The sequence below is a fragment of the Rutilus rutilus genome (assembly GCF_951802725.1).
Source record: "Rutilus rutilus genome assembly, chromosome: 1".
NCBI lineage: Eukaryota > Metazoa > Chordata > Actinopteri > Cypriniformes > Leuciscidae > Rutilus > Rutilus rutilus.
In genome coordinates this window covers 48,551,946-48,575,729 of record NC_140209.1, presented here as the reverse complement: position 1 = coordinate 48,575,729, position 23,784 = coordinate 48,551,946, and the positions used below count along the sequence as shown (strand labels likewise).

Below are 23,784 nucleotides of genomic sequence, written 5' to 3'. Positions count from 1 at the left end.
TAGCTCCGTTGCAGATCTACTAATCTGCTCAGCAGCTATGCAGAGCAGGTCTTGCATCAATGTCATGCTGGCTAATTGGAAGTATAAATATTAAATTGCATTATTCTGCATGGAAACTTCGTCTTGACGAGCCTTTGTATTCGACATATTGATGACTGCGATATGCGCTGAAAGTTTTGCCTAAATCTTATCAGACATATTATATATTGTACAATATTTTTGTATAATGACCACTAAACTGTATAAATCACTGCTGTCCTGATTTCCTGCATCTTTATTTTATTTCTGCATGTCCTAATCACACTGTCAGGGTTTATTTTGTGATGATGTCCAGCTAACTGTACTGCACAATATCCCATGTTGTCACTCTGTAGAAGGGATTTTTTGCAATGATTGTGGATTGCATTTCCATAATTGACTGCAGTGCGATGATGATTTATATTACAGTCTGTTTTACGGCCCTCTATTCATCTCGGATTAGTTTGTATGACTTGCTTAAAACACTCATTTCTTTTTATTTTCTAATTCTATATTGGGTTAAAAACAAATGACAAATGCTACTGTCTATAAGTGCTACACACACACACACACACACACACACACACACACACACACACACACACACACACACACTTTGCTGTGTCCCTGTGCTGTATGATGCAATATTGTTTTCACCAAATAAAAGCTTTGTTCTTCATCCCATCCTTCTCCGAGGAGTAAACATTCCAGTCCGGATACACTATTCTGATTTGAGTGATGTCACTTTCTTCCACAAGGCAGAAGTTATTCTGGAATGTCCTGTATGATTAATTAGTCAATCAATCATGTCCTGTTTTTTAAGAAAAGTTGAGATCTTGGAATGTCACAATTCTTCATCTCTTTGCATCCCCTTTTTTTTTTTTTTTTTTTGTGCTTATTTCATTTGTGCTGCTCAAACCAGCTTTAGAAATGGCACACAGGAGGCCCTCCAAGTAAATCCCATTTTTCCCAAATCTCCCTGGAGAAGCATCTCAGCCCCACATTAATAATGAACAAAAATAAAAAGCAGGTAGACATATTGATTTTAATCTATTCAGACTTCACTCTCATTTTCTTCTTTTCTTTTTTCTCACAGAAGATAGGATGAATAAGCGGGTTTAAAGGAGGAGGGGTGAGGAGGACCAACCGCACCATTACCCCCTGTTCCTATAACCTGATCTCAATTTCAGTCTTCATCTCTCTCTCTCTCTCTCTCTCTCTCTCTCTCTCTCTCTCTCTCTCTCTCTCTCTCTCTCTCTCTCTCTCTCTCTCTCATTATCTCTCTCTCCTTCACTGCCAGTATGTTGGGAAAAAGTTGACTTCGCACATTGATCTGTGGCCAGTTTTCTCCACCAAGCTTACAAGCCTTGACCTCATCAAGAGAAAGTGAGAAAACTGAACAAGACAGAAAGGTTAAGATTTTAGAAAAGTCACAAAATCTTTGTTAAAGTAACATATGAACAATTAATTACTTAATAAATATATTACTTAATAGAATGACTTAAGGTGCAAACTGTACGATTTTGCCCATTATTTTGCCGTCTGAGACGTTATTAATGTAAAACTCCAGACAAGTTTTATTGTGTGTGTCTGTTTTCAATGCGTCTTGACTTTCGTACTACACATACTGTAAAAGTGGTGCAACTGTTTTGTGAAGAGACATTAAAAGCACATCAGGGTCCTAAAATGGAGATATCCTTGTTCATTTTTGATAAAGGAAACTTCATTCTAAGGATTCGGTTCAGAAATTTCCAACCATAAATAAATAACAAGGAGGGGACGGTTGGGAATTGACAGGATATTATAATCCACACTACGAACCAAGTGACAAAATGAAAGCATCTCTGAATGAGATGAATTGGATTTTATAACTTCTTTGCCCTCCATGAGAAATTAAGGACATGATTCATCCAATATCATTGTAATTTTCTGCACCTCTTGACAGGGATGTTCCACCGCCTTTTATTAATAAGATCTGTAACTAAATAAACCACTTCATCGCGCTACAGACTTGATGTGATATTGACTTCATTCGCTTCCTTCTACCACTTAAAGTGAGCGGTGCAAGACAACGCAGCATGCTAAACACTGCGGGTGGAATAACACAATGTGTTTTTTGCCAGATGAAACACTCATGGGAGGGGAGGAACGCAGCTGGAGGCATTGGTACAGGAAGTGTAACGGCTGTCTAGACTGACCAGCTCTCTAATCCTACTCTCAGTTTTCATGTGGATTACGGTGGGCTGAGAAAGAAAGAAAAGTCTAGATGTTATAAACAGAGGAGGGGAAAGACAAGACAATAAGAATGAAAAATAGCTCTGCGGTGGAGGCTCAATTAGGGGAGAGAGATTCTCTTTAATATAACTATGTGTGGTAAAAGAACAGTGGGCTAAACGCAGTAAATCCCATTTATTCATTGAGTTTTAATTTGTATGAGGTCTTTACGCACCAGTGACTTGTCTATGGGATCCCAAATAAATTTGGACTTTAATGAGTATATGGCGATGATACTTGCTTTGAGTTGCAAACCTTTTCTAAGAACTCAAAACCTCCATTGTTACACATAAGGACAAAAAAAGCAAAAACATTTAAACACCAAAACAAATGTTAACATATAATGAGCCCTGATGCCAGGAATAGTAAAGAGTTAAAACATAATAGCTTGAGCCGTGTGGTTAGTGCACATCTGTTTATCACACAAAGTGTTACTTGCGTTGCTTTATTCTACCTTTACAATATGTGTATGTGGACTAAAACAGCTGGAATAATTTTTGTATGTGTTCTACAGGAGAAAGAAAGGCATACGAGATTGGAATCACATGATGGTGAGGAAATGATCTTTAGATTTTTGGGGGGATTTTAAACGTTTTGTGTGTTTTATCACATTTAGCATGGATGCTCATGCGAGTCCAGCTCTCATCATGTCCATTATTTCCAGTATTACCGTGAAATAGTTACCAATACCAACAGAAATAAAACTTACCACATACATTCAGAGACAAAAACATAAATTGTTTGAATAGTTTTAACGGTGAATAAGCCTTAGAGACAGCAATCAGAATGAGAAGGCTGTTATAGACTGTGCAATTGGGCATTCACCTCAAATTTATTGCTGCAGTTCACCGAATGGCTGTGCTGTTGGTCGTAGTGTGCTTTCTTACAGTTGGCTGCCCTATAATGCTATTAGTGGGCTGCGCAACTGGCAATAACTTTTGAAAATTTCATCACAAATGCTACCTGTTCTCAGTAAAACATGTTGTTTAACAAGGAGTATCATTTTTGAAACATTGCAAAAAGGAAAGTGATCGCATAAATTGCAGCGCGTAAGATGAATGATTATAATGCATGAATGAAACCCACTAAGAGTGTGTGTGTGTGTGTGTGTGTGTGTGTGTGTGTGTGTGTTTATCTCAGGGGGTCAGGGTTTGGCATGGTCCAGTTAGCCCCCGCTGGTACATTCTGTAATTACACCATGTAGTGTTTTCTTTCCTTTTGTGCCGTTAGCAATGTAAGTGTCTGGCCGGTTGATGTGTTTAAATAGACCTAATGGATGATTAGCAGGGTGATAAAACAAAAAAGGACAAGAGCACTGCTTTAGGGAGCAGATGGTAAATAGCTGAGCAGAAGAAGGGAAAAAAAAAACTAAATAAAGAGCTGAGCAACTGAGTCACAGAGCTAAAGGTTGCATAAAGAGGCATGGGCGAGAGGGAAAGAGAAGTAGCGAGTGAATGCGAAAGCTTCTTTGGAGGTGAGCCCATGTGTGCTTTGCGATTTGAAAAGATCTGCTCTGATGTTGATAAGTGCAGAGCCAGATCAGGACAGGTAACATCTCAAAATCTTATTACACAGAAGAAAATCCAAACACAGAGGCCGACAGTGCAGGATATTATGTGTGAAGCATCTAAATAGAGGATCGGATTTGACTTCACAAGTCATAATTTAAGATTTGTGGCTACATGCCTGTTAAAGGGACAGTTCGCCCCAAAATGAAAAAATTGTCATCAGTTACTGATGGTTTTCCAAACAAGTTCTTCCCTCAAGTTGTTCCAAACCTGCATGAGTTTCTTTCTTCTGTTGAACACAAAATAAGATATTTTAAAGAATGCTGGTAATCAAACAGTAGTCAATGGCTACCGTCAACTGTTTGATTACCAACATTCTTTAAAATATCTTATTTTGTGTTCAACAGAAGAAAGAAACTCATGCAGGTTTGGAACAATATGATGATAAATTATAAAAAATAAATTAAAAAAATCTGGGTGAACTATCCCTTCAACTGTGATCTGCCAACTATGTTCTAGTGTACACCTAAAAGTTGAGAAAAGTATCTAGCCATAAAGTGCTATAAATGAATAAGTGATTTGTCCCACCCCAACTTTGTTTCAATAGGAAAAACGCTCATTGAGCAATTTTACAGGGCCTTTAACATGCTAATAATCACACACACACACAAAAAACCCAACAAAATGGAGCCATTTGGCTGAAACTGGGTTGTGTTTTTGCCGTCTGGTGTGTGTCATGTGAGTCAGTGAGAACGCAATGGGGGTGGGGGATTTGTCATTGTGGTAATTGTGACTCATTTGGTTATTGACAACAAGCCTTAGGTGCTTCTCCAGGCGACAGAAAGAGAAGATGATTTTCATGAACGAGGAGATGGAGGTAAAGCAGCAAAAATGGATGGGATGACAGAGAGAATAGTGTACTACAGTACTGCACTCTACAGAATGCATACTAGCATTGAAAAGCTTGGGGTCGATAATATGTTTTGAAAGTCTCTTATGCTCACCATATCATTAATTTGATTAAAAATACAGCAAAAACTATTTTAAATAATTGTTTTCTATGTTAATTATTTTGAAATGTAATTTATTCTTGTGATGGTAAAGCTGAATTTTTAGCAACATTTCTCCAGTCTTCAGTGGCACATGATCCTTCAGAAATCATTCTAATATGATTATTTGATGCTTTTTTATTATGATCAATGTTGAAAACAGTTGTGCTATTAATGTTTTTGTGGAAACCATGATATATTTCTGAAAGATAAATCTTTTGTAATGTAAAAGTCTTCTGTCACTTTTGGTCAATTTAATGCATCATTGCTGAGTAAAAGAATAGGCCTACATTTCTAAAAAATAAATAAAAATAATCATAATTTAAAATATCCTACTCAAGTCATTTTCGGATCCCTTCTCCCCACTCATCTACCCTTCATTCCTATCAGTGTCCCCTGATTAAAGATGAATCGCTTTGTTGTCTGTTAAATGAATAATTGTAAATGCAAATGGTTTACTCTACAGTTTTATACTGCACAGTTTGCACATGAGAAAATTTGTATACGGTACAAAAACAGTATAGTGTGGCTTTCCGAACATAGCTAGAAGGAGAGGAAAAAGTGGAGAGAAGGTGGGATGAGCTGGAGGAACAGCATCTCCAATAATGAAGAAGGCAACTGGAGAGCAGGTAGATGACATTCAAAGCCAGAATGAGACAGACAAGTGTAGAAGACAGAGTGGGAGCTGGGAGAAAGAGAACAATGCAGGCAGTTTAGAGAAGAGTAGGGAGATGACCGGTGTGGGCCTGTCAGCTCCAGAGGCAATAAACAGGCATTTAAAGAGACAGGTACACAGTTTCACCCCAGCCAATTAAAAACAGACTGGCACAACATTCTACCTGAGTCTCTTAAAGGGACAGCTTCAGTGCTCTACTGAGGCCAATTAAAGAGACGACAGCACCATTTTACTCAGTGGAGCTCAAGCGACTGCATCTGGGAATATCACTGATTCTGACTGCTGATTTATCCGATGGAGAATCTGTGACTGTTCTCAGTGCCACGAGGATCTGTATTCCATGGGCTCTTGTCTGAAAACTTTGAATAACAGCTTTAATAATCGTTTTACAACTGAGTGGGGTTTATTGTAGCTATCTAATTGAATACTGTATATGTTGTCACAGACTAAGGTGTTAGTGAGTCCAATCATCCATGAAAAAAAGAAATCATGCAGAAAAATAGCATTCCTAACTTTGGGATTCTGGTTAACACCGCACTTAAATGATTAAATTCTAGGCAAAATATATGCAAGCTCTTTTTCTTTTTCCCCGATATTAATACTAATAATGCTTTAGGGTCTAATTTTCTCAATACTGCATGCATTTTCAGTTTTAATTGTGAAATACTGAAGCAGGTGTTAATTAAATATGTGTGCTTATTTTCATATTGTTATGAAAAATCTTTGTTCTAGAAAAAAAAAAAAAAACACCTTGCTTGCATATAATAACTTGCCGTCTTTGAAGTGAATTTTCCAATATGGATTTAAATTAAGCTCCTATCAGAGGTAGGATTGCAGGCTGTTGTGGGTAACCTTTTAAAACAGCAACCTTATGGCCTCAGAGGGCTGAAATATTCCATAACGAGTGTGTGAGAGTGTGTAGCTAGCTCTGGCCCTTTGAATCACATCTCCCCTGGCAATAGAACAGACAGATACACTATTACAGAGTTTCAGACTGATAGCACTGGAGAAAGAGGTACATGTTTTTGCCTAGTTGTTTAAAGAAACAGGCTCTGCAATTAATGTAAACCTTCCTGAAGGGAAGAGCCGCTGTCCACTAACTCAAATTTCCTTCTGAAACAAAGAATATGGCAATTTGTTCCGATGTCCTATAAAAGAGTAGCTTTGCAATTTTTGTTCTATACCTTTTTCAGACTTGAACAGCAACATGAATCAAACTTTACTGTAGAAATCTACAGTCCATAGTATATCAGAGCATGTCATTCTAAAGAGAAAAAATGTATGTTTTCACAATCTTTAAATCAAAATGTAGTAACTTTCTCTCTCTAAAACCTTTCTTTTCTACTAATGTAGCCAATGCTGAGGGAGGATAATATTGACCAATAAGTATAGCTATTTTCCCCACCACAAACCAGACACCTAAATAAAAAAAAATAAAAAAAAGATATCAAGGTTCACCCTACACTATTTTCCCCAGAGCCTGTTTAATTATAAAATTGCATCACATTATGGAAGTTAAATTTGTTGTGACTGTCATTTTATATTGTCTATCATAAGCTCAACCCCTAGTGGTTGTCCCGAAAAATTTACTTGTGAATGAAAATACTTAAGTTTCATTTTTTATAATTGCTTGTTTATATACATGAAAAAACCGGTAACCTCCTTATCACATACAAACAAATACAAATACAAATACAAAAGAACATACCATTCTAATTATTAGGGTCAGTTCGATTTTTTTAAATGTTTTTGAAAGAAGTCTCAGTTACTAAGCTACGTAACTGAGTCTTTGAAAGAGACTTTGAAAGAAGTCTCATTGCTAAGTCTTCGTCGTCGGTTAGGAACCTGGGTGTGCTCTTTGATACCAATCTTTCATTTGAAAGTCACGTGTCTAGTATCTGTAAAACCGCATTTTTCCATCTTAAAAATATATCTAAATTACGTCATATGCTCTCATTGACAAATGCGGAACAATTAGTCCATGCGTTCATGACCTCAAGGCTAGATTATTGTAATGCTCTACTGGGTGGTTGCCCTGCACGCTTAATAAACAAACTACAGCTGGTCCAAAACGCAGCAGCTCGAGTTCTTACCAGAACCAGGAAGTATGACCATATTAGCCCGGTTCTGTCAAAACTGCACTGGCTCCCTATTAAACATCGCATCAATTTTAAAATATTGCTGATTACTTACAAAGCACTAAATGGTTTAGCTCCGCGGTACTTGAGCGAGCTCTTAACGCATTATACTCCTTCACGTCTATTGCGATCTCAAAATTCCGGCCAGTTGATAATACCTAGAATATCTAAATCAACTGCTGGCGGTAGATCCTTTTCCTATTTAGCACCAAAACTTTGGAACAGCCTTCCTACCATTGTCCGGGAAGCAGACACACTCTGTCAGTTCAAATCTAGATTAAAGACACATCTCTTTGACATAGCGTTCACATAATACATTATAGACTTCTATAATTCAATATTAGGCTGCATAGATTAGGTCAGCTGGAACCGGGAACACTTCCCATAAATCCTGATGTACTTGTTACATCATGAGAAGAATGGCATCTACGCTAATTTTAGTGTCTTTGTTTATCCCAAGGTTTTCCCGCAGCCTGCCGGATCCAGGCCGTTTCCAGATCTGATGAAGGACCTTCGCCTGGACCCGATGTCAATGCAGTGCTGAAGGGCCAACTAGTCTCTCCCTATGGAGGATCCCTTTCCCACTCTACAGATAACGCGTCGTCGGGAAAACTCAATTTGCGTATCTACCCCGAATTGATAAAATAAAATAAAATTCTGAATCAAAACTATAAGGAAACACCAGTAATTTGTTTAGGTTTGGTTTGTAGGGAATTCCAAACCTGCACACATATATTCAAACGCACATAACTATAGAACTCGTTCTTAATGTGCATCTGAACGCCATCAGCGTTTCTCACAGGTTCGCGTTTAAAGTCTGTGTAGAGAGAATGGTGTCGTCTTGGCGGCCCTAATTTAAAAACAAATGATCGTTGCGACGGAAGCGAATCAATCAAAACTAACTTTAGCTGGAAAATAACTTTATTAAAGAACCGCTATAAAGCCAAAACAATCTTACGTTATATTATACATTTATCTCTGTGAAGCTGCTTTGAGACAATCTACATTGTTAAAAGCGCTATATAAATGAAGATGACTTGACTTGACTTGACTAAGCTCCGTAATATGCTATCAGTTTCTGATGCAGAAAAGTTAGTTCATGCATTCATGACCTCGAGACTATTACTGTAATGCTTTATTAGCTGGTTGTCCTGCATCCTCAATAAACAAGCTACAGTTAGTCCAAAGTGCCGCCGCTAGAGGTCTTACTAGATCAAGAAAATATGATCATATAACACCGATTTTATCATCACTGCATTGGTTACCTATAAAGTTTCGTATTAATTACAAGGTATTGCTACTGACTTATAAAGCCCTAAACGGCTTAGCTCCAGTCTATTTAACGGATCTTCTATCGCCCTATAATCCATCGCGCTCTTTAAGATCACTAAATTCAAGGCTTTTGGTCACACCTAGGATATCCAGAAGAACCACCAAAGGAGGGAGAGCATTTTCACATTTAGCTCCAAAACTCTGGAATAGTCTTCCTGATACTGTTCGTTGCTCAGACTCACTCTCCCAGTTTAAAACTAGATTAAAGTCGCATCTCTTCAGCCAGGCATTCATATAATATTTTTAATCTTACAGTTCAAACTACAATCCGGCCTCTAGTTCATAAATGCCAGAGGAGAACTGGCCCCCGACTGAGCCTGGGTTCTCCCAAGGTTTTTTTTTTTTCTCCATTAGGTCACCTGATGGAGTTTTAGGACACCATTAGGTCACTTGATGGAGTTTTTTGGTTCCTTGCCACTGTTGCCTTTGACTTGCTCAGTTGGGGATATTCTGGGGATATTCTGGGGATATCTAATTTGATTTTATCAATCAATAAATTCCACTAGAAACAAAACTTGTTGAATTATTTTAATTTAATACTGTGAAGCTGCTTTGATACAATCTGTATTGTGAAAAGCGCTATACAAATATATTTGACTTGACTTGACTTGACTTACACTTTATTTTCGATAGTTCACTTTGCAACTACTGTACATGTCAACAAACTCTCATTAATTTGCAACTACATGTCAACTAACTCTTGTTAGAGTATTAGTAGATTGTTAGGGTTAGTGTAAGTAGAAGTTGACATACTTGAAAAGTAACTTATAGTCAGTAGAATGTCTGTTGGGGGCCTTCAAAATAAAGTGTTAACAGATAAGCAGTAATGACTTCTTGACATTCTAGTTGACATGTTGTTGCAAAGTTACATGTAGTTAATATGTCTAAAGTGGACTATCAAACTAAAGTGTCACCAAAGACTCTTATGCTTACCAAGGCTGCATCAAAAGTACAGTAATAATAGTAATATTGTGAAATATTATTACGATTTAAAACTCTGCCAATTTGTGAAAAAAAAAAATGTGATTTGTGTTTTCCTAGATGGCCTCTTTCTAACAAAACTATTTACTGTGCATTTAAAAAAAATACAGGTCCCTATTCCAGTGCATTTCCACCACTATGGGCCGAGCTTAGGAAGTTAAGGACTATTGTCAGCCAGAAAGAGTAGTAACACCAGCCACTGCATATGAATCCAAGAAAAATATATATTGACAAGCCAGACTCATGATCTTTACAAATCTCCAAAGAGGAAGGTAGAAAATGAATCAAGGTAACGGATTCATTTTCAAGGTAAAGTGTCTGTCAATAAGTCTGACAATATGTTTTTAATTTGGTGGTATGATTCAGATGATAACCTCCTCTGAGTACTCAAGGTACTGCACACCGACAAGCACACACTGTATTATGTCCCTGCAGAAAGACACTGTGCTGTTAACCTAGGTGTCAAATTAAGTTTGAATATTATGCAGAAAACAATGTGTATGAGATGAGATTTTCATTTTCTAAATAACTCCATATAATTAAGGGAGGGGATGGGAAGCAGACAGGGTGCAATGAAAACTACCTCTCTCTCTCGCTCTCACTCTCCGTCTCTCCGGCTCTCAAAATGAGCCGTGTGCTCCTGTGTTTCCTCAGGCTGTTGGATTGAAATCTCCATCTCTAATATGACATAAATTTTTAATTAAAGGCCCAAGATCCCACTCAGATTCCTGAGTGTTCACCGACACATTTATTTCTCTCACTCTTTGCAACAGACCTCATCCGCTCACGCTGGGAGATTTCTCCTTCTGTTACATGATTAAAATCTGCAAACGGCTCTGCCCTTAGAACTAATTATTCCACACCAAGACAAGAGGCGCAAGGGAGAGAAAGAACACAAAGGGAAGAGAAAGGTAATTTCACAAGAAACAAGCCGTTTGACTCTTAATGAATAATTGATGCCGGCTTCAAGGGGGTCACAAGAGCCAATAAGCAGACCCTTACACCCACCTCAGCCCTGGCTACTCAACAAACATCAGTCTCTTCCTTCCTCCTCCTCACCTCTGTCTCTGCGCCCCTTTTCACATGGTCCGTCTCACTTGAACTGACCATCTGAAATGATTTGGATGGGTTCAGTTCAGTGATGCTCGCTGGACCCAGGGATAATTCAGTATTTACGGCGAGATGGCGGTGCCTGAATTGGCTGTTAAAAATTTGCATTATGCCATATTGACAGAGAGAACGTGCATTTGGGTGCAAATCAGCACAATCTGGTCTGTGAAAGGTGAGGCATGTATAGACAGGCTGGGTGAGAGAGAGAGTGAGTGTGTGTGTGTGCGCGAGTGTGAGTGTGTGTGCACGCGTGCATGCATGTGTGTGTGTGTCTGTCTGTGTGTGTCTGTTTGGCTGCCATGATTTTTCCAAGTAAGACATCTTTTGTTGATCCTGGAACAAAAACATATTCCTAAACCTAATCCTACCCATAACTTAGCCCTAAAATCATAATGATAGGTGAATAAGAATTTTGTAACCCTTGTTGTAAGCCTTAACTTGACAATAGCTCTAAACCTATCCCTCAAATCTGACTGGTTGATTTGAATGTTGTTCCAGGATCAACAAGGAATCCAAAGGATTAAAAGTTTTTTTTTTTTTTTTTTTTTTTGTTAATAATTGTATTCAGCAAGTATGCATTAAATTGATCAAACGTGATTTAAAAAATATATTTTAAATAAACGCTGTTATTTTACATTTTTTTATTCATCAGTCCTGAAAAAAAAATGTGTGACAGTTTCCACAAAAATAGCAAGCATCAAAAACAACAGAGAAATGTTTCTTGAGAATTAAATCATCATATCATAATGATTTCTGAAGGATCATGTGACGCTGAAGACTGAAGTATTGATGCTGAAAATTCAGCTTTGCATCACAGGAATAAATTGCATTTTAAACTATATTCAATTAGAAAAAGGTTTTTTCAAATTGTACAAACATTTCCAAATATTATTGTTTTTATCGTATTTTTAATCAAGTAAATGCAGGCTTGGTGAGCATAAGGAACTTATTACAGACCCCAAACTTTTGAGCAGTACTTCAAAAGTTTGAACTCTCCTCCCTTTAAAATGAACTTTTTAAGGGAGGAGAAAACGCTTTCCATATCTTTTGTTCTTAATGCCAAAGGCTGTGCATCCAATTAAACTCAAACATGTTGCGTGGCATCTTTAGAAAACCATGAACAAAACTAAACAAAACAAAAGAAAATATAACGTAAATTAAAAATGAGTTCCCTTACCATGCGGAAAAAGACACCACATTGTATTTTATGAATTATTTCCTGCAGAGAGCTTGAAAACAATCAAAACTGTAAAAAGTCTGTTGTGTTAACTTTGCACATTGTTGGGCCTATTCCGTCTGATTCCTGAAACAAAGCCAGTTGAGAACCACTGTTCATTGTACCCATAAAAGCCCTGTGAATTTTAGTGATGGACCTGTGAGTCATGTACTGTAGGGTGAAAGGGTGACAAAGGATGACACAGTAAGATCCGACAAGGCTATGTGTGGCAGCGGTGCAAGACAGTCTAATGGAAGAGGTTTGATTCTATGTCGTCGACACAAACACCATCCTAAACTACATCTGCTCTCTCTCTCTTCCTCCACGGCCGTGAGCACAGCTGATGCGCAGGGTAATGGGATTCTCCATAGCACTATAGGACAGGCTCTAACAGGCAGTTTAGATCTCATCTATTTGACCTATTTGCACTTGTTAGGATCATTCATGGAACGCACTGAGAATCAGAGAGGGAGAGAGGGATGCAGAGAGCAGGGTGGGGAATGAAATTGTGGACTCCAGTCCTTTGATAAATTCTCTAGTAAGAAAAGTCATGTCTGGTATTAAGGGATGACTCTTGGTGTGATAACATTTCAAAGGAAAAGTATCATGAACATGATTCTTTTAGCGCTGTTGCTCCAATGTTTTAAATTGTTCAGGAAAGCCTGAAGATCACTATTCACTAACCACTCCATTCATGTTCTCCACATCTGATAGCAAAAATCAAGGCTGAATTTAAACTCTTTATTTCCCCACTACAGTATGTCAGTTTGAAATCCTACAGGACTGTCAGCTTTGACAATGAATTTAGCAAAATTGAGCAATAATGTATATTTTTTCGTGTTTTACATATTGCCGTTATTTCAGCCATCAGTATACACTGCTCTTCAGACATCAGCTGTTAACTAATCTTAATGTTTTCAAACAGTATTTGTTACCAGGCTCGGAGGTAATTCTTGACCTGACCACTCGCTGAGTAACTAAGGATTTTAAAATTTCAAGAATAAAAAATTAAGAGGACACCATGGGGGAGGAGTAAGAAAAGCAAAAAATGTTTTCATCCAGCCTTGAAGGTTTTGCCAACAGATGCCTATGTCACACACTAATGATGTCAGCAGATGCCTTTGTCACACCCTGATGAGGTCACCGCAATGCTCTGGTAGTACAATAACCATCTGTCTACTTTCACAGATGGTGACAGATGTATAGCACTGCGTCCATGAAGAAACTCATCTTTGCCCCTCTCTATTTTAAATCTATTTGAAGTCCAAAACCTCCTCAGACATAAACAAATATGCACTGCTTTCCAAGTCATAATTAATACAGCAGGTCACTTGCTTTTTGTAAAAATGGATTGTTCTATGTATTGATTAAAATCCACACTGGAGGTAAATCTTAAAGCATAACTTGTATTTTTGAATAGCAATAACGTTAAAAGACTCAAAAGTACTTCCTTAATGCAAAAAACAGACACACAATCATAAACTGTGTCAAGTTCATGTAAATGAACAATACTTTTACAGCATTTATTATTCTTGGTTAATGTATGTACATGTACAAATGCATTTTTTAACATTAAAAGTTACCATGAAAGTTTACACATTTTGAACTAACATTAACTTTGAACAAAAGGGAATAAATAAATATTTTGTATAAATGCATTTAATATATAATTTTACATTAAACCAAATTCATAAATGCTATAAAAGTTGTTCATTGTTAGTTTAAACAGGGGACCGGAAACTCGAGCTTATGTGAAGAAGTTTCATGTTTTGTTTCATTCCAAAGCTCAAACTTGGTGAACCCTGGCCTGTGAAATTGTATAATGTGAAAATGTGTGACACATACAACTGAATTAATTAATCAAATTCGCTGAATTAAAAGAACACAAACTTTAAAGATGCAGGGTAGCAGCATTGCAGGAAAGTGGAGTAGATTGTATATTTTTACATTTTGGATTTATAATTATTTGTTTATGTTGAATGTATGTTGTTGTTTTTTTTTTTGTTTTTTTTTAAAGACGCTTCAGAGTGTGACGTCACATCACGACCGTTGCAATGTCCAAAGATATTTCACATGCTAGTTTCACCACCCTTTAATTTGCCTTCTGCCCTGACATACATTTGACCATAAATGGTCTGATTCTACAGTCAGTTTGGTATGGCATCGTCAGCTATCACTGTCATGATATAACTATTTGCCTGAACAACACATCTGGTTTATTGTCACAGGCATGACATGACAAAGGTAACTCTGTCGCCCCCTTGAGTACTGAGGTTTTTTTTTTTTTTTTTTTTTTTACCACAGTAACCCTAGAGCACATCCCCTTGCAATGCAATGTCTGTCTCTGCATGTTTCGTGTTTTTGGTCTTAAGAAAAAAGTCCACATGCTTAGTGTAATGTAAGCATGGTGACTACCACAGCGTTAGTTTCAATTAAGCAGTGCCTCAATATTTATACAGTGGCATTTAACTGAGATATGATTGGATGTTGACAGTATTGCTTAATAATCTAGTCATAAAATATGTGCCATTTTAGCTGTACTGTGCATCTCTCGTAGTCTGGCTATCACCAGCCCAAGCTCAATCTTTTAAGATTGAACATTAGTCTGGGGAGTCTGCTCTGTATTTTCTACTGCACAAGAGGCCTTATCAACGGGCATAGTTCAAATGACTCTGTATGCAATTGGATAGTCCTTCAACCAATCAGACCAACGTGACGTACTTTGCAGCAAAAACGTCTCAACAAACGTGTTGGTTTGGAGCATTGATCAGCGGTTTGCAGAAGCAGAAATGGCATCGAGCGATTTTTGCAGGTTGTGCAAAAAAAAAAAAAAAACATGAAGGTGAGTGGTATTTACACCCACTCGAGCGATTTGTTTGCTAAATTAAAGAAGCCATTGAGCATCGTCCAGAGGTTAAAAGGAATTGGATTGGATTAAACCCGCCAATAGCGCGCCAGGTGGATAAGCCAGTTTGTGATTGGTCCCCGCAAATTTGTAACGGAAGCAGGATAGAAGAATGTACAGGTTTCCAGCCTGAACTGTGGGGCGAAATCAAATCGCCGGTAGTTCGGCCTGGGTTTACCCAGTCTACATCTCTCTAGCTTATCTTCAAAAGGGAGAGCCATGCCAAAGATGCCCATCTGAGGGAAGGAGGTGGATGGAAGACTAACTTGAGGTTAGTCTGTGCTAATGCATAAAAATCATCGACAGTGTTTAAAGGACAAGTTCGGTATTTTACACTTAAATTACACTTCTCGGGCCAGCAGCATGTGTCCAAATTTCAATCTTAACCGTTCTATTTCATCAGAAACGATCTGAAAACAGGGCTTTAAGTGTAAAACACCGAACTTGTCCTTTAACACACATCACACAGGTAGACAGCAGTGTTTAATGAAACTGTGTTTATCTTACAGTACCTTTGGTACTGTGCTTTGTCTGTCTTGTTTGCCTATGAGTGACTAACTTGCCCTCTTACTGTTTCAAGATGAACTTTGGGTCGATCTAGGGGACAGTCTCTGAATTTTCTTGTTCAGTAAATCTGCCAGACAAGGCAGCAGACCGTGAGGGACAAGAAAGGCCTTGTTGAACAGGTGAGTCACAGAATATCTGACAGTTTATGGCATGCAAACAGATTTTTTTAAGAGCTTAAAATCAAGTGACATTGTTTAAGCAACACCAGATTTGGAGACAGTCAGAAACACTCTCTCCTGAATGGCTTCGGGTCTATTGTATCCTGGATTAACTTTTAGAAGAATGTCGGTCCAATAAGAAATGTCCCTCTAAACAGAACAGGTCTGAAAACACAAACAGCTTTCACTCATATTGATCACATGCATTTGACAAACAATGAGTGAATAGATGTTTTGTGGACACACACACGCACACACACACACACACACACACACACACACACACACACACTTTCCTGTAGCTCAAACAGTAGAGTGTTGGCATGTCATAGGTTCGATTCCCAGGGATAGCAAGACCTGATAAGAATGTTAATGTGTACCTTGAAATGCAATGTAAGTCGCTTTGGATAAAAGCGTCTGCCAAAAGCATAAAATTAAAATGAAATGAAAATGAAACACACATATGCATACACTTTAACAAACAGTCTTTTTTAATCTTTTCTCTGTATGCCAAAAACCAAAGCTTATCGCACACACCCAGACAGATGGACTGGAGTTGTCTGATTTTAATGTCAGTGTTTAGTTTATTTTCCCTTATGACTATGTAGAAAGTGGACTGCCGGCTCTGAAAAATTACATCTTGTAACTGTATTAATTTAATGAGCTCATAATGAGAATGATGCTAGGCCAATATCATCAGCATAAACACGTTTAACACGGTAATTGCCTGCAATAAGCTCTTGACTGCATGACATTGTTCTGTGGAGAAATCACTTAAAGGGCACCTATTATGCAAAATTCACTTTTGCATGGTGTTTGGACATAAATGTGTGTTGGCAGTGTGTGTACACAACCACCCTATAGTGATAAAAATCCACTCACTCCTTTTTATTAATCCCCATAAATCATCAGCAGTGTCTCCCAACGACCTGTTTCCAGCCATGAGGCTGGTGTGACGTCACAACAGCCACAGGCCCCGCCCACGAATGTTGACAGACACTGGCGTTTTAACATAGACCCGCCCTGATCGAGTTCACAGCGAGTTGTACACATCCGCCATTGCTGCACTGATGAGAATGTCTGCCAAGCGTTGTAGCCTAGGTGTTGTGTGGCTGGATGTATTAACCCCTTCCCAGTCACCCCCAATTTTGGCAAGTGCTGCATACATGAAATGCCCAAAATAAAAAGGTTACTGCTCATAAGTAATTCTGAATAGAAACATAACACACATACATTTAGAAAGCCAACACTTGAGAGTTTATAGTTCAAGACTCAAAATTAACCAGACTGTTATTAATATTGAGATATATAAGCTCAAACATATTTTGAACTAAAATAATCTGGGATCACCAGTGATCCCTGACTGGTAAGGGGTTTTAATCCACATAGCTTTCTCTCTATTTACTACAGAAATCTGAGCCAGTCACTGAAGACGTTTATGGCTCGTTAGATCTAGCATTCTGTTCGCTTTAAATCAGACACAGAGATAAAGTAGTGCGTAAGATTACATTGATCAGAATGAATGAATTATTTGAATTAATTATCGAAAGAGAGGAATTCATACCTGCGTCTGTTCAGCGTCTCTCTCTCTATTTAACAACAAAGCTGTGAGATTAACTACTTCAAAATAGCAATCATGTAACCCCCTTGTTGCTGAGAAATATAATGTAGCGATTCATTAGATAAGCTATTTCATTAATAAAAGTCACTGGGCAGCGTTGATAACAAGTTCCTGTGCTCCTGAATGTTTCTGTGTGCGCAGCGCAATCTCCGCTCTGTGTGTGAGTGACATATGCATGCCTTGTGTGCACATCAATGAAAACAGCGCATTAATATAGAACGGTGATTAAACTGACTTAAACGGTTTTATTGCACACCTTGCAGCCAATCAGAATCGAGTATTCGGACAGATCATGGTATAAGCAACAATGATTGGAGAAGTCTGTATGTTGCCATTCATTGAGAAGTCTGCCGTTTCATCGCAAGATCGAGTTTTAATGAAAAAAATTATTGGGTGAATTTCTATTTAATGCCGACTATACATATACATGTACATATACAAACAGAACAGCTAGTGTAATTAAAAAGTAGAGAACATCAAACAGGTCAAAATGTCAAAACATTGCTATGATTTTCTACAGTATTTCAGCTAACACGATTTCGAAAGTGTGACTTCTGCATTCAGTACACACACAAAATGATAATTTAGTGGATTCGCTCCCATAACTTGTATATGTGGCCAGGTTTTAGATGTTTCTAACCTCATAAGCATCAGCTGATCAGTTGATTTTCTTAGTTTAACTATAGGCAAACGCTTGAAGGCTTTATTAAAGCGAGCCTTTTAGTTTCAATAAAGCCGCTGAAAATTAAGGTTGATTATTAATGTGCTCTACATGTCTATTAATAATAACGGCATAATAGTGTTTAATAAGGGATAATTCATGGATTGCTCTATAATTTATCACTGTCACACCGCAAATGAATTATCCATGATGCCCAATTTCGGTGTGCGAACACATAAGCCATTTTCTTGCGTCTGAATCTCCCTCAGGTTTTAAGTAATGTGCCAGATAAATGACCTAATGCCGTAAGCTAAATTGGATAATTACATTATTAGTGTCTTCCTGACGTAAAGTATGGCTACATGTCTGAAGGTATTCACTGACAACATTCTGCAGGCAACACAAGGAAAACCGTGGATGGTATTTTAATTAAATTCCTTATAACCTTCACCTGTAATTTTATGAGTCTGCTATTTTCAGCATTTCTTTTCTTGGCAATATATATATATATTTTTTTTCATATCACAAAGTAAGTCTGTGTTTTTTCTTTATTAAGATTGGTGATGCCCTGGTATATGTATGCTGTACATTTCTCTCAGGACTGACCCTCATCAAATCCAAACTTGGGTTACAGATGTGACCTTATTAAATTTCCTCTCACTGGCAGCCCCTCTCAGTTAATTACACGTAGGTGTTTTGTAATTATTCTAGGGAAGATTTGTCATGGTTATTAGTTGTCCGCCCCCTTTCGAATAGACAAATGTAAGTCGCCAAATGGGAGGCTTTACAGCAGGAAGCTGGATTTGTACTAATGCAACATCCTACCAAAAGACCCTGTATGTGGCATAATTAAACTCTACAAATAAAGCAATGCTTCTTTGTTGTTTAGATTCCTAATTCTGATATGCTTCTTTTTTTTTCACTTTAATGATATCATTTTGTATCCCTGCAGAATACAAGAGGATTAAAACGTGTCAAAGAAGAAGTCATGAATTATTCCAGCTACACAGCAGATAATTGTAACACAGAGACTGCTAGAGGGGGATTAAATTTAGACTGCGGGTGTTAAGCTATAACACCCTCGCAGCAGGTGCATAGAAATCAGGCAGCCGTACACAACCTTTGCTCTAAAGATAAACTATGGATATTTTACTCATTGATACCAGTCATGGGTACGCCAAGAGCAGTGTAAGACTCTGTGGAGTGTGCCAAGACGACAATTGACTCTGACCACTGAGAAAAAAAGTCCCAACCCCAACAGGAATTTTTCATTAAAAATGTTAGCTGTGGAGTTATTGTGAAATTATTGAAACTTGGTCTGTAGGATTGGTAAAGTATCATCTGTCTTATTCTCAGAAGTGTCATGCCTATATTAAAAGGAACCACGTGCCCCCTCAGACTGAGCAAAGTGGATTTTGAGAGCTGCTAAATAATAATAGTAATAATTATTATTATTATTATTACTAGTAGTAGTTTCACAAATCATGCCGGAAAAAAAATTCTAAATATGCTGTCACAGATATCAATAATTTAATAAATCATTATTAACCGTCATGTAACAAAAAACTGTTTTTTTGTAATGGAAACAAAATTTTTGCAAATGTCTAATTGCACTTTAAAATGTATTTAAAATAGTTCTGGAATTTGAACCTTGGCCTTTTTTTAACTTTCAGTTTGTATCAGTTATTGTCTGTGTTCATGTTGTTGCAGACTAGAGTATGTGAGTGGTGCAAAGTGTAGTTTATGTGTTAGAAAGTTGTCATTTTCTCTTGCTCCAAGAAACGGCAAAATGGAAAACCCGGAGTGGAGTGTTCCAGACCGGCTTTCGTGTTGTGCTTTGCTTAGTGATAAAAGCTTCCATATTGTGATGTTTATTCGAGTGATACACCTTCTCGACAAAAAATAAAATAAAAATATAGAGACATCAGTTATTGATTGGATTGTTAGATCGTTGTCGTCAACCGCAAATAAGCAACTGCAGCTTCAAAACAAGCCCAAAGCAAGCCCAATATTATTATATCATCTATTATCATCAATATTATTTATTATCAATAAATGAGCCTGCAGCATATTAAGCTGAAACCACTCAGAATTTGAAAAGCAGAAACTATTTTACAAAAATCATCAAATTGCAACATTCCTCCGATAGCCTGTGAGCAGAATAGGTTTGGAGATGGAAAAGGAGAAAAAGACAAGAGCACTGAGGGGGAGCTGTAATATAGCATATAGCACATATTTGTAATAAAATAAATTCGAACCATAGGCTATATCTACTGTTAGTATTAGTATACTTGTTTTTTTGTTAAAAAATAAAAATAAAAATCTTTAAACTAACTTAATTCAATTATGGACAGTGGTTTCACACAAGCAAATTATTTTTTATTAACATTAATGGAATTTTTTACCTCATTGTGATGTGACAACACAACTGAATGAGAAAGAATCTATGTGAAATAGTAATGTCCAACCAAATAAATGGAATAGCTTCTCTGTGACTTAAGCTATAGTTAAGTTTAGTGAACATGCTTTAATTTATTTAATATTGCACTGAAAAAAAGAAGTGTTGGATTAATATGATTTCTCAACTGAATTTCTACTATAGCTATATCAACTAGTGATAGCACTTATTTAAATCTTAAATGCTAAAATATAAGTGCTCCTTTAGCCATAAGCATTAAACTTATAAGAATCAGTCCATAACCTAACCAAATGCTCCACTCTTCTCCACAATGGTGTAATTTAAATGGTTCTAATAATTCCAATGTAACTGAACATTAAACACAATAACATACTATCAAGTCTCCCCCTTCTCTCGTTTTCTCAAAAACACATAAAATAACACTTAATTTCAACATTTATTTCTCTCTTTATTCAGCTATGCAAAGCATGCTGGGAACTAACAAGTACCGCCCAGTTTCAGTTACTGCAACACAAATCATTCATGTAATCCAACACAAACTGATTAAGTAAACTTAAATTTTACATATATTTAAGCAGACTGAACACAATCAAATTAAGTTTGGACAAAATTGTGTTGCTTAAGCTCATTTTAATGAAGCAATTTGAACAAGCAGCCAATATAGGCCTATATATTTTTTTTTCAGTGCAATATATTACAGACTTTCCGCAATACTAACAGAAATGAAAGACTTTGACTTTAGATTAACTTTATATTTTCTTAACCGGCTGATACTTCTAGCTCTGACGCCTTCGCATGCCGTCTTCATCCAATACGTTGGAAATCGTCACATCCGTTTTTTTTTTTGTTTTTTTTTTTTATCGCGAAATTAAACCCTTTACATTAGTTTAACGATTGATAATTAAGTATAGTGGGAAATTATACAGGTTAAGTTAATTAAACGCAATACAATAGTGTTTTGGTGGTAAAAGAAATATGTTACTTTAACAAAAACTATTTGGATAAAAACCATTTTTTTGTGTGTGCTTATTTATGGGCTACATTTATATATATAAAAAAATTATAAAAAACATCACCTCCCATGTTTCCTCTCCATCATGCAAATCTCTGTTGGTGGCATTGTTTTTGAAAATTTACATAAATCTCTATTTGCGTCTACTAACATCGCTTGGATTGCAGCGTCACATGCCTGCGTTGAATGTGATTTTTCTCCAATGAGGGGGAGAAGGGGGTGGGATATGAGATGACGAATTACGCTACAACACTTTTATTATTGCACTGGTTGGCTATTAACTGTGAGCAGACAGTGTCAAACAATGTATTTGGGGAAAAACTGTGACCATAAATATAAAGAAACAAAGTTGCAAGTCATATTTTCCTAACGAGCAACCACATTTTTTAAAATAATCCCCCAAAAAAACTAAACCCTTGACCCGTGACCCGTAACGCGACTTACAAAAAATAAAAGAAGAGGCCAAAAGTCGCGTATTATAAGTGGACTTGGCAACTCTGGTTGTCGTTTGCTATTGCTGTGATCTCATGTGAGGGTGACAGGTTGTCCCGCCCTTGCGCCAGCAAACACGTAATCAGAGTAGAGAAGAGATGTCTGCAAGTGGGAGGGGAATTTTAAGGATTACAGAACACGTGAATTTAAAAAAATAAAAAAATAAATGACTGCTAAATAATTCATAATAAATAAATACAGCAATAGTCCATAAAAAAAAAAAATAATAAGAACTGTCAATTTTGATTTCATGGTGAGTAACTTCTGGAAATATTTTCGCTGATAAAGAACTGGCCATGGTCTGAAACTCACTTACTTAACTTAAAATGAATTACTTATAAAAATGCACTATCACACTCACAACTGTTCTGTAAAAATTATTCATCACATTTGATCATGTGATATTACTTAAATATGTTCAACAAAAAGTTTGTAGCATTGTTACATTGATTTTATTTTCCTTACTCTCTCTCTCTCTCTTTGCTATAATGTATATAAGGTATATTTATATATATAGACCGTCACTGAATATTGTCACTGGTGCCCCCTCGAAAATGTAGGATCAGGACGCCCCTGAAATTTCTCACTGTATCTTTCCTTCCCCCCCGCTTATTCCTTCACACACACTAACACAAAATAGCATGGGACCCCTTGCGCGCGAAGCGAAGCATGACTTCCAAGAAAGAGTCGATACGCGCTCGAGCAGGTCCATCCAGAGCTCGTGCCCCAAACTCCTGCCCTTAAGTGTGAAGCGCGAGCGCTCGGCGGGAAGACGATGACGGTCACCCCTTGACGCACAGGTGAAGGCCACGTGAAGCGCACCTCTCAACCGTTGACAGAGACCCAGTTCGGTTCAATAAACAAGACTGAAACTTAATATAACACAAACTTAATATATCACATTAATATTTAAACCTCACCAAGCACGCTGTCCCGTTGAGGAGCAGCAGGATGAAGCCGTGGTCGGAGCGCATCTCGTCGTTGTCCAGCTGTCGACAGCTCTTCGTTCAAGAAGACGCGGTTCCTCCGGTACCGTATCCAAAACAGGCGAGACCCGGTCCCATGTCCAACAAAAAGTCAAGCGCGAGCTCTCCTCTGAGTGGAATCCCACCTGCTGTCAGTCACGGTAAACTCCCGCTACTTGGAGCTCGTCACATCCAAAGGTGAGTGGAAACTGACAGGACACTTCATCGCTTCCATCTGCGTACACTTTGCTCCGTTTCGTGTTGCTGTGTGAAGAGAATCATCTCCGTTATCCGCGCTTTTATGTGCTGGTGACGGTTAGGATCCCAGTGCGCGAGCCTGACCGGAGCGCAAACTCCTCGAGCGTCGTGCATATCAGTACATGCAGACTGGCAGCAGGGCTCCTATGCTGACGTTTTAAACCCCCCTCTCTCTTTCTGTCTCCCTCGTCATAGCCCCAATCATCCCCTTTTCACTCTTTCTCTTCTCTTCTCTTCTCTCTCTCTCTCTCTCTCTCTCTCTCTCTCTCTCTCTCTCTCTCTCTCTCTCTCTCTCTCTCTCTCTCTCTCTCTCTCTCTCTCTCTCTCCTCTCTCTCTCTCTCTCTCTCTCTCTCTCAAGCATACTTTTCTTTTTCCTTCCTTCCTTCCTTCCTTCATCCTGTCAACCCCCTTCATACCTTCTCT

General features: G+C 37.8%; 1 protein-coding gene across 1 annotated transcript in view; it reads right to left on the bottom strand.

Moving 5' to 3' along the window:
* LOC311297903 (neurexophilin-1) overlaps nt 1-23,491 on the bottom strand; it is a 28,964-nt gene extending 5,473 nt beyond the window's left edge. Inside the window, exon 1 of the mRNA XM_084420378.1 lies at nt 23,058-23,491. Coding sequence (XP_084276504.1) covers nt 23,058-23,111 — 54 coding nt within the window. The 5' untranslated portion in view covers nt 23,112-23,491. The remainder of the gene's footprint in view (nt 1-23,057) is intronic.
* Between the last annotated feature and the right edge of the window lie 293 nt (nt 23,492-23,784).